Genomic DNA, 12,023 nt, shown 5'->3' on the forward strand with positions numbered 1-12,023 from the left:
GGTAATGAAACGCACAGGTGCTCTCATGTAGAATTGGTCACATCTTGGACCATACATTTTGGAGGTCTAAATTTAAAAGAACTCAGTTAAGAAGGAGTACATAAAACCTTCCTATAGAAAGATATTTTTTCTGTATTTCTCAAAATGTGCTTAAATTTACTTATAACCACTCCCTCCTTTTCTTGGAATCAGACTGACGTATGTTTTGATTTTTAAAACTCATTAATAATACTACGCCAGTTTTAGTAATCAGATATCAAGGAATTTAAGTGGTAATGAAGTTGCACTTATGAATTTTAACAGGAAAAAAAAACAAAAAACAATCAAACTGTTAATACTTTGGAGGCTGGGTACTGACTAGAGAGGTATTACAACCTGGCTCATTAAGCAACTCTGCCTAGAAAGCTGCCTCTTTCTGTGGCCACGGGTCTGACCTGCCCGTTCATAAGCTAGTGGACATTAGAAAATGCACAATGATCTTAAAAAAACAAAAACAAAAACAAACCACGGACTTCAAGAAACACCTGAAAAGTACTTGTGTACCTAATTTATGCCCAAGGGAAGAACATGCCTTATTTTTACAGACTAACAAAAAGTATTAGTCACAGGCTAGGGGGAAAAAGAATTACACATGCTAAATGTCAACTTAAGAATTCAGGTGACAGCACAATTCTCATGATATCTGGAGGCCTATTGCAAATGTATAAATATTTCCTACCACCTCCATTTCAAACCTAAGGCCCAGGGATCACAGCTGCATGAAAATCAGGGATCCTCAGGAGGGGCTGTTTATTGTGCGTGTTCTTTAACAGAAAGAATCCCAATCAGTCTGTGAATATAATCATTTATTTGTCTTTACAGTGATGATGGAAGAATGTACAGTTGTCCTCTTTCAATAAAGTATAAAAAAATCTGTTTATATACAGTGAAGTCAATAATCTTTAATTGGGACGTTTATTTGGTACTCCTGATCCGTTCATATTAAAATTGTGGGGGAAACAAATATTTCATGTAAGTGCTACATTTCCAGTAGATTGCACCTGGCATCCAAAGCTCAGCTTCACCTCGGGTCCTGTATGATATTACAAAAGACTAATTTTAAGTCCTAGGACTCAAAATAAACATCATTTGTTTTGAATAATAGATATATACATCAAAAATACATCTAAAAAGGCATTGGTTAGTGCTATTAAAAAGCTCTATGTGCTCGGGTACATTTTTTTTCTTACAGGTAAAACCCAGTGGAAACGTTTTTGTTCAATTCTAGGAATTCACTCTTGGGGAAAGTCAGCCGAAAGTCACCTGTAAGGAAAAACAAACAAACTTAAGTAATTCAGTGTTGTCTCAGGTGAGGTCAGCAAAACTTGAAAAAGTATTACAGTGAGAGGCTGAATTTCACATAAAGCCACATTTTTAAAGCCTTGATTAGCATTCAGTCAGTGCACTTTGTACACAAAAGGTGCTCAACACAGTATAGCCCTCACCGTTCAGAATCAGAGTAAATGTCACCTCCTCAGGGAGACTTTGTTGACCCTTCACACCTCATTAGCAGCTCCCCCTGCCGTCAGCCCTCTCAACACCTTCATTTTTCTGAACACCGTTGGTGATCACACCGTTATGTGAGCATTTTTTTAATACAACTATACTCTAAGGTTATGTAAGCGTATGGACTATCCACCACTGTGTCCTCAGGACCTAGCACTGAATGCAAGGATGACTGTTGGATGCGGTAAATGTCCCCAGACTGCAAGGGACGGGGAGGAAGGGTTCAAAGCCAACTAGAGTTAGAACGCTCTAACTCACTCTGCTCATTCCCTCTCCCCACCCCCATACACACACCCTGCCCTCACAGTGCTGGCTTCAAAGGACACAAGTAAATAATGAGCTATGGATGGTAGAAAGTAAGACAAGGCCTGCCGAAACAATGCAGGATAGAAGGTTTGGAAGCCAGAGGCCACATAAACCCTTGGAGACTGGAGTGCATTTATCAGAAGAGAACATACACCCAATGGAACAGAGACCAGGAAACTCATGTGAGTTTAGGGTAGGATTAAAACTCGTATTTTTTAAGGGAAATTATTTATGACAATTTCAAATGTCCTCATGCTCCCTGCATCAAGTCTATACTAGAGAGAACCTAGAAAAAGGGATGGATTTTGCCTACTTTGTGGCCATAGTTTTAAAGAGGGGACAGCAGCCCTCCAGAAAGCTAGCGGGGTTGAGATGATAGGTGCTTTCATTCTGTGTCTGAGAGAAGCCCTCTCATCCCCTGCTGAGGCAGGCTACCCACGGCGAGGGCAGGGAAAGAAAACACCTTACGTCCCAGGCATCTCTCATGGGTGTTACTCTACCTGATCATCTTTTTAAGCTTCATCTCCACTGTCCATTTCAATATCCATCTCTTCTGTATCAGCAGCCCGTGACAAGATGTCTGCCATCAGTGCTTCTTCCAATTTCTTACGCACTTGTTGTACGCGCTCTTCTTGTTTCCTTGTTCACAGAATAAAAAGATGCCGGTCATTTGGCAAGTCATGGAAATGTATGAAACTGCGAATGAAGTTCATCTGTACTTCAAAATCATGAACATTCCTGAGAAAAACACGCTTCCTTCTCACTAGACTTTGCAAAAGCTGCTTCTACACTCACAAAACCAAATCACACTGATGAGCCTTGCCAAAAAGAGGGATATTCAGACAAGCAGGTATCCTTCATCTCACAGAGAAGTCTGGTAGGAGTAGACTTATTCCAGTGACCTTTTCTTCAACTTCAAGAATTTCAAATATGTGAAGATTTGGGGTTATTTCTATAATGGATAAATAGAAACATCCTGGAAGCAGGGAGAGAACAGGGAAGTAGCATGGAGAATAAAGAAGGAAAATAGATTTGTTCAATGAAGCACTGAGAAAGATGGACGCAGTGCGGGCATGATAAGCTGTGATTCCATCTGGTATTCTATGGCTGTTAGGGGAAAGCATGGCAGAGCTCCTCCTGGGGTTCCCAGGCCTACTGGCAATGAGTCATTATGAGGAAGCCAAGACCACATGATCCTACACATTGAGGAGAGACACTTAAAAGCATCTCTTCAAATCAGATGAGCTGAGTAGGTCAAGAACATGTCATGAATTTCTCTGTGTCTTGGGGACTGCAACAGGGCCTCAAAAGTGAGCTAATAATAACTCCAAGATAGAAACAAAGATTCTAAATCATTAGATGGAAAACAAAGCCCAAGAAGAAAGACAATTGGTATGCACTCTATGTTTAAAAAGCAGAAAATATTTGAGTAGTTTCCAGACAGGGCACGAGAGGAATTCCTAAAATAGTTTCAGCAAGCAGAGGTGGTAAACAGGAAGTCACGTCCAGAGCCACACGGAGAGGCAAAGGTTGAAGACACACAGAAGAGAGAAGACCGGTGAGTAAAAGTCTTAGAAAAACAAGGATGGGAGAGAGGCAAAGGCACAGGAGGGAGAGTTAGCTCTGACTAGCAAACAGGAACAATCACTTCCTGGGACCAGAGGAAAGGTGATCAGGATGATGCAGAGTGGGGAATGGAGCAGCCCAATGACGAGATGTGACAAGGAATACTGAGGACTCTACTGAAAAAAGAAGTGATTTTCTCCATCACTAACTGAGGAAGACAAATTACAGCACTGCCCAAACCTGGAAAAGCAGGAGTAGAGGAGCAATGTTCCAGAAGACTCCAAGATTCCCAGTATTCACTCCTTGAGTATTCAACCAGTTGGAAAGTTACGTATATATATTCCCGCCTACGTGTCTCTTTATCTCATGAGACTACGTCCAAGGTAGCAAAGTTCACAGATTGTGCAGCCACCAAAGCATCACATGTCATCTTTATTAAACTCTAAAAACAGCACAAAGAGTTCAAAGAGAGAGAACTCCACTTTTTAAATGAATTTTCAAAAAGAGGGAGGCTGTCGGTAAGCCTTAGCTCAATAGCCTCTGTCATATTAAAAGAAACCGGAGTTCAACAGATTTTCATGTGCAGCAAGGTCAAGGAGAACACATTGTTTATTTCTTATATAGTTCGTTTTGCCCCTGGCTCAGTGACTCCAGGTTTATGACAAACGACAGATTGGTCTCACTGGCAGTCTCTCACTCCTAGTTACAGTTGAGTACGACAATCTGCACACCTGCCCTGGAGTGTCACCATGAGAAGAACAAAGAAAATGGCGCGAACGGTGCTTCTGGCTGGAGGAGTACATCTCTGACTCTAACATTTGCCACTGATTCGCCTTCATCCTGAGCCTTACTTCCCACATTTATAAAAGCTGAAATTAAGCCATCTGACCACTGGAGCAGGCAGAATTCTAACACAGTCCCCAAGACGTGCCCCTGTCCCAGCCCTGTGTGCACTCCTTGTATAATTAATTCCCTGCTCTTCAGGGCAAGCAGAATGTGTACATGCGATGGACTATCACTGCACAATTAGGTTATGAGCCAACTGACCTTGAATTAATCAAAAGAGATTATCGGAGAGGGCCTGACCTAGTAAGAAGCGCCCGTAGAAGGTGCTGGCCCTTCCTGACAGAAGCTGGAGAAGGAACATGGAGGGAGCCGCAGGATAACTACCCTCAGCCTCTAACTGCTGGGAACAGCCCCCATCCCACAGCCACCAAGAGAACAGGGCCTCAGTCCTACAACTACAAGGAAATGAATTCTACAACAACCGTCGGAGCTTAAAAGAGGACCCCAAGCTCCAGAAGGAAATGCAGTCCAGCTGACACTTTGATTTCAGGCATGTGAGGCACAGGCACAGAAGCCACTCATGCCTGGCCCAGACTTCTGACCTATGCAACTGTGAGCTGTAAGTGGGTGTTGTTTTAAGTTGCTACATTTCTGAGAATTTGTTAGCCAGCATTAAGAAAACAAACATACCCACAGATGAAAATATTATCAAATATGCTGAAAAAATATATACTTAACGTTGAGATCTTTAACTGAAGGTTTAATATAAACAGAATATTGGCTACATGATTGGAGAATGGGTAACAATTCCATTTGCAGTAATTTATTTGGAACGGGTACTGATTCAACAAGAAATGTTTGCTTAACAATTTCTGTTATGACAATTAAATCAAATGGGTAATTTGTTAGATGATTTTACCCTAAAAGGAAGTCATCCAGCTCTGGCTTTGAGATAGTTTTTCCTCTATGATCAGAAGATGTGGTGTTGAAGCCACCAACCTTCCCACGACACCACTCAGAACCTCAGGCAACACCCGTAGTGACCTGATGAAATCCTGCTGATCACTCATTCCAAGACAGAAAGGAACTTGTCTCCTGAGTAATTTCCTTCCTCAGGGGTAAGAATAATCCAAAAAAACTAGTTGATTCCTCTCCTTGATTTTGTATTTTGTTTTTCTTTAAAAAATAATGCTGATCCTAAATGCTATGTAATCGAAGCATCTGGATGCAACTTTGAACCACTCTACGTCTTTGTAAAAGGAACTACAGTATTTTAAAATCCAGGAAGGACTTTCCAATTATAAACCTAGCTAGACTCACACATTAAAAAAAATTCTCATGCCACACAGATGATGTATTATAGAATTGTACACTTGAAACCTGTATCATTTTATTAATCAGTGTCACCCTAATAAATTTAATAAAATTAATAAAAATAGGTGGGGAAAAAAGAAAAAGAAGAAAAAACATTCTAATGTCACCTTCTATGGATTTAAAATACAAAAATAAAACATATTTTAAAATTATGATTCAAAAGTGCCATCTGCTGGTTTTGTCTAGGAATAATACCCCAGCAAAGCTTTCTGACTGACGTTCAGAGGAAAGAAACGCTGAAGTATATACACACTATCCCATTTTTAAAGAAAATACAGTATACTGTACCATGATTATAAAGTAATGATACCAAAGTTCATAAATCCCATATAAGAATTTATTTGAGGTGTTAATAACTATAATAGTTTTGCTTTTCTTGAGCAATGGTTTGCTTATACTTTCTGGGCATTATCAATCTGAGTTGGATGCTTTCCTTTCACTATTTGCTGCTGAAAACCTAATTTGTGGTCCAGACTTAGAAAGAGTAAAAACCGTTAACAGATGCAGCTCGTGTCATCTCCTCATTCCCAGCTCTGTTTTATTGCTTTACCCTTTCCTTTACCTTTCCATTTGCTTGTGTGTGCATGCGTGCGTGTGTTTTTGGAGCCACCTTAAATCTTTCCTTGAAACAAGGTGAAGTAGAGATAAATAAATCTCTAAATTGAGCTTAAGTGAGGTAAACATAATCAAGGTAAGTAAACTGAACTGTGAAGACACAACTGAGCTTAACGCAACATGGCTATGATCTGCTTTAAAGAGAGACTGGCTTGCAGACAAACCAATGCAGGAAGCAATCATAAAAGGCAAAACTGAATGAAAGAGGTTCTTCAGAGCAGAACGGAGGAAACGCAAACTGCCAAGAGACCACAGAAATGATATGCAAAGAGCACAACGGATCCGTCCTTTGCACATGATTCTGATGACACCCCTTATACACCGCACTTCTACTTTTTTCAAGCATGTACTTGTTTTAAATGTCCTGTATCACCTTCCATTAGTTCACGAAAGCTCTGTATATATAATACATAAAACATTCCGACTGATTCATCACTGACTAGATGTGCCACTAAACCTAATAGGCAATGTAAAATTTATCAAATGTAAACATATGTTTGAAGTTACGTCAAACTGCCTTACCTAATGTCTTCATCAGTGACAATGAAAGCTTTGCAGAGGGGTTGAGATGTGTTAAGCCAAACAGCGGGGTTCTTTTCCACAGCAGGGGAGACTTGGCCTGTGATGGGTGCAGAGCTTGTGTGCAAAGCACTAGCGACAGCAGATAACAGAGTCTCATCATTACTACCTGGACCAACTCCTGCAATCAGAAATATGGACTTGTTAAAGGAAAAATCTGGACGTGCCAAGCAAACCTTATGTAACCTAAAACAACTGCTATTTTAATGTTCATTTGAGATCATACATTTAAAACTGACATAAGCCAAAGCAGCAAAGGACTACATTGTATCTACTTAATAGTTATTACACACCAAAGGATTAACATTCAAGAAACAGTAACAAAATAGCTGAGCATTTCAATAAAACTTTAACATAACTTTAAAAATACATTTTCCTAAGTACTAAACTTTTTAAAAGTTGGCTACTACATTTCCTCAAGCAAGGTCAATTATTTTAATGATGTAAGTCCCTTCTAAGGTCGTATTATACTCAAGCATCCCTGTTAATGAATTCTTAAGAGTCCTGGAATACTTTCTTTTACAGCTTTTAACATGAATTTTAAGCAATACACTTGTCTTCTTTGTTTTGGGACTTCAAAGGCAAAGTCAATGTAAGCATGCTGTACCTGCAGCTTTCACAGCTTTTTCAAATACCTCACAAACTATCCAAGCTAACAGATTTAATAATTGTACACCCTGACTACTCTAAGGCGACTGACCCCATGGCTACATTTAAATGCACTGCTTCAACTCCTACGCTTGTTAAACCAATTAAAGCAATCATTTCCAAGGACACAGAGGGATGAAACAATATGCTAACCATGAATCATGAGGATTTTTAAGCAATCCACAATCTAGCAAGATTTAGAAGCTGAACTTCTCATACTCTAAAATAACGCTTGTCTATAACTTGGAATTAACATATGATGTGACAAGCACACTAGCAGCCCAGATCCCACGTGCCACTGTGACTGGACAGAGGGGCACCTCTTCCCACTGCTATTTGCAGCAGGGGTTTGTGGAGGGAGAGGAAGAAGGAGAGCTGTTAGCTGTTCTTTAGATGAAAGAGGAGAGAAAGATCAAGGGCTGGGGCAGACGCTGCTGTGAGCAGGAAGCTTAGGAAACTCCGCCACTCACCTGCATTGGGCTGACTGGGTGAATTAGTGTGATGAACCTAAGCTAAAGCCAAATCTTTACACAGAAGAAAATCTTAGTACACTTCCCTGAAGCACTCCTGCAACACACAAGCTTTCCGTGTGCATTTCCCCTAGGTTCACTAAAACACAAGAGGTACATCATCTAGAAAGGCATTCCATCCCCCCAAGAAAGACCTCATCTCAATCACTTCTGACTCCACAGCACCTAACACAGAGCCTGGCACACAGCAGGCACTGCACAACTGAACTCAGTAGTACCTTGAAGACCTTTAGGTAGTTCCATGGTTTTTATAATTTGTTCTGTTACATCTGATGCACTAAGTCCTTGTAGCCTCTTCTCCCAGAAAAGCTGTAAGGCAAAACATCACCGTTAATAGGTACATTCTTGGAACAAGAAAGTAGCGCATCGATGCTGCTGAATGATGAAATTGAAATTATTTCAACAATTTCCTAATTTCCCCATTTGTTCCTTACAAAAAGCTAAAGGATACTCCAAACATGAATTACTTTAACACATCATAATTCTTTTCAAATGATATTACTCAAAAACCGTTTTCTTGTTTTATGCAGCCTATCCACTCGTTACATACAGTACCATACAGATTGTTACGTGCTATGTACTATATACAGTTCTTTATAAGGTATCTTCCGGAGAATGTAACTTAAACATTTTTAAAGATTCACTTGGCATGAGAATGTAACGCTATCATTTATCAGGGAAAAGACAACAAATTATAAGGTGTAACACCCCTTTATCCAGTATCATTAAGAGCTCCTCTACCTTTGCGATTTTTCCAAAACGTTTTCTAAGAAGTTTAGCCCTTTCGCATATTTTAAGGGCAAAGGGGGCTGTGTCTTTACGGAAACTTTTCTAAAATGCCTTACATACTTCCTTGCTCTGGAAACAGATGCCACATTCATGAGTGACCTTCTCCCTGCTGCACAGAGCCTGGGACACCTTAGTCACTCTGTGGCCCAGGTCACCACTTGGGGCGCCAGTGAGCACACGGAAGCTCTTCATATCCTACAGGGCTACTGAGGACGCGACTGCTTATCTAAATCCTAAGTGCTCCAAGACTTGATATCCTTTCTACACTTCATTCTCCCACCTACTTAGCTATTACTTCTCACTACTGCCATTCATCCATTCAGTGTGTATTTATTGAGCTCCTACTATGTGCTGTGCTTGCCCTGTGGGTGAAACAGTAGATAAGACAGACAGTGCCTTTGTTCTCAAGCCTTCACCTCTTTTCTAGTCTGGTTTGTATCTACTACACCCGCAAAAAACAGATAAAGGAGTTCCTTAGGACTCTGTATATCTGTCTATAATCCTGGAAACCAGAGGCCTGTTACATAGTAGGTACTGAAAAAGCGTTTGTGCGGATGACTGAACATGGGAGTAAATGGACTTAGAATGAGACCTTGAAGGGACACACAAACCCAAGCTCTGGATGTATGACCTTAGACAAGTTCTATAATCTTCAATTTTGTCTTCTATAAACTATGGCAGCAATGACTATCACATAAGATTATTGTGGGAATTAAATAAGGCAATATATATAAAGTACTTGCCACAGAGTAGGCATAAGGTTTACTATATTTACTTTCAGCAAATTTTGACCTATGGATATGGGAAAGGTATCAGGTAACTGCCCTCCAGACAAACGCAAAGATACAGTAAAACAATTGGAGTTATGGCAGAATAGTAACATGTTGCATTTGTAATAACCTCAATGCTAATGCTAGCAGCAAGAGTAACCTGCAACAGAATGCCCTCACTCTCCTTTGAAGATCTTACATCTCCTTACAAATTACATCACCAGCTGAATGTGTGGTCAACATATATGAGGACACGCCTACATTAACCATCGTGGGCCAAAAATGGTTAGGTGAACGTTATAACTGATGATGTGATGAGTGTCCCGAGAAACCCAGACTGCTTTCTATTTCCTCTTTGGGGGAATAACATCACTTATGCTTTGAATATCACAACTATAGAAAAAGACAAGGAAAACAAAAGCCAGTTAATTCCTAATGAAAACTTACTCAGAGGAACCAGTGAGTATGAGATTAACAAATACTTTTACAATAAAATTATATAGACATAATCTAATTTGAAAAATACCAAATCAACACTACCAAGAAAACAAAGAATGGAAATTATGAACAGATATACTTAATAATACTTTACATCTAAAAATTCCAATACTAAATATCGAAAGTTAAATTTTTTAACATTCTATCATTCTTAATTCATAATTTTAAAATTCCTATGAATTTGAAGAAAAATGATGAAAAAGTTGAGGAAGGAAATTTTGCAAAATAAATCTTGGCTTGAGAAATGAATGCACGGCTCTAGATTACAACTCCTAGTACCACCACATGTCATCAGATAGCCCTCAACTAAATCGGAAGTTGAATCTGATACGCATGGATGACCTCTTTATAAATGAAATGCTTACGCCATGAAAACGGAGATACATGTACTTACGTATGTATACATGTGTATGTGTGCGCATATATATCCCTCCCACCCGCCAGAGGAGGTGGGGGAAGTGGGAAAGGTCAGAGAAGGCAAGGGGGCTGGTTTGAAAAAAGACAACATTTACCTGGTGAAGATCACCACTGCCCTCTCCATCCTTTCCACCACTCATTCAAAGCTAATACGCTCACCTCACTTTCATGAGAATTGAAACCTTGAGCTAATGTCTGTCTACACCTCAGTGTGTTCCTAACTCACTACATTCATCTTGTCAGGTTCCTACCTGTTTGGTTTTATTTGTTTTGGGGAAGGGACATTCTTTGCATTTTAAAATATTTTTAAAATGTACATACAGTAGGTATGATGCTAAGTCTTTCACACACGACATGGTTCAGTTTAAATGACATTCTGAAAAAGAATAAACTACAGGGATGGTTGCCAGGGGTCAGGGGTAGAGGGAGGGTCCGACTACAAAGGGTCCGCACAAGGGAATTCTTTGGGGAGCTAGAATTGTACTGGTTTTTAAAAACACGAACTTGATCTAGCTGATACAAATACCATTTTCTGCCCTCCCACCCCCCACCCCAAGCCAATTCCTCAAGGAACGATCAATATGTACCACCTCCGTTCCCCTAGGTCCTTTTCCAGGAATTTTCACTCAATTTACTCTAGAAGGCAGTCAGCTCCTCTCAGCAAATTCAATGACCTTTTCTCATTGGGGGGGAGGGGGGGGGAAGGAGGGGTCTTCCTCTGCCTGAATTTAACATTTCCTTATCTGCTCATTTAGGAATCCCACGTTTTTACTGGGTGATTAACTGTAGTCACCTGCAGTTCTTCCCATTGCACTACTTTTCCCAACCCCTCGAAGTCTACAGGCAAAAATACTGAAAAGGCATCTCCTTAAATTTGGAAGGAGTCCCCCTCTATGACAGCTACCATGGCTGCCCTACCACACTTTCTAAACACGATTGCTTTCATCAATCCTAACCCCCCTGCTGAAGATCTGACTTCCCCTGCCAAATCAGTGCTTTCCTCAGCTTAACCCTGCTGCCTGGGGTGAGGCCGAATAATCAATGTAACACTTTTAAGGGGCAATGATTTCACGTTCGCAGAAACTCCCACAACGCGCTGTCACCTCAGTTGCTACATCCTTTTCTAACCCCCACTAATCAGACCCTCCAGGTGCCTCTAATACCTTGCTCTTTGTCACCCTCCTGTAGGTAACAAAACTGGATGGCTTCCTGTGTGCATCACTGCCTATGGCCAATGGTCTGGGCAACACCCTCCCCAGTAAACCAGTTGATGGAGAACAGAATGGGATTAAAGGGCATCTGAAACCACACCAGTGCCTAAAACGTCAGTGACCGAGGCAGTAGAGCGTGGCAGTGCATCTCTAGCCCTTTGCTCCTCACGTGGATGCAGGAGGTACCTCTGTGACATCAGTGGAGGTACAGCACATGTACTGTGACAAACATGGTGGTGTGTTATGAAAGCTGCTTCTTTAGCGAGATGAATGATCAAATCTGCTTCCTGAAAGTAAAACCAACCCAGGATACAACTGCAGCCTTTTTTTTCCTTCATTGCTTGGATTTAACTGGGACTTTGGGGGATTTGGTCAACTTGCCTGACCAA

The 12,023-nt window shown here is 40.6% G+C and overlaps 1 protein-coding gene across 1 annotated transcript in view; it reads right to left on the reverse strand.

Moving 5' to 3' along the window:
• Positions 1-828: 828 nt before the first annotated feature.
• MBD2 (methyl-CpG binding domain protein 2) overlaps positions 829-12,023 on the reverse strand; it is a 58,731-nt gene continuing 47,536 nt past the window's right edge. The window contains exons 4-7 of the mRNA XM_019721880.3: positions 8,168-8,258; positions 6,715-6,892; positions 2,352-2,490; positions 829-1,302 (exon numbers count right to left, since the gene is read on the reverse strand). Coding sequence (XP_019577439.3) covers positions 2,364-2,490; positions 6,715-6,892; positions 8,168-8,258 — 396 coding nt within the window. The 3' untranslated portion in view covers positions 829-1,302; positions 2,352-2,363. The remainder of the gene's footprint in view (positions 1,303-2,351; positions 2,491-6,714; positions 6,893-8,167; positions 8,259-12,023) is intronic.

This window comes from Rhinolophus sinicus, chromosome 4, assembly GCF_057876585.1.
Source record: "Rhinolophus sinicus isolate RSI-liver-muscle chromosome 4, RSI-T2T, whole genome shotgun sequence".
Lineage (NCBI taxonomy): Eukaryota > Metazoa > Chordata > Mammalia > Chiroptera > Rhinolophidae > Rhinolophus > Rhinolophus sinicus.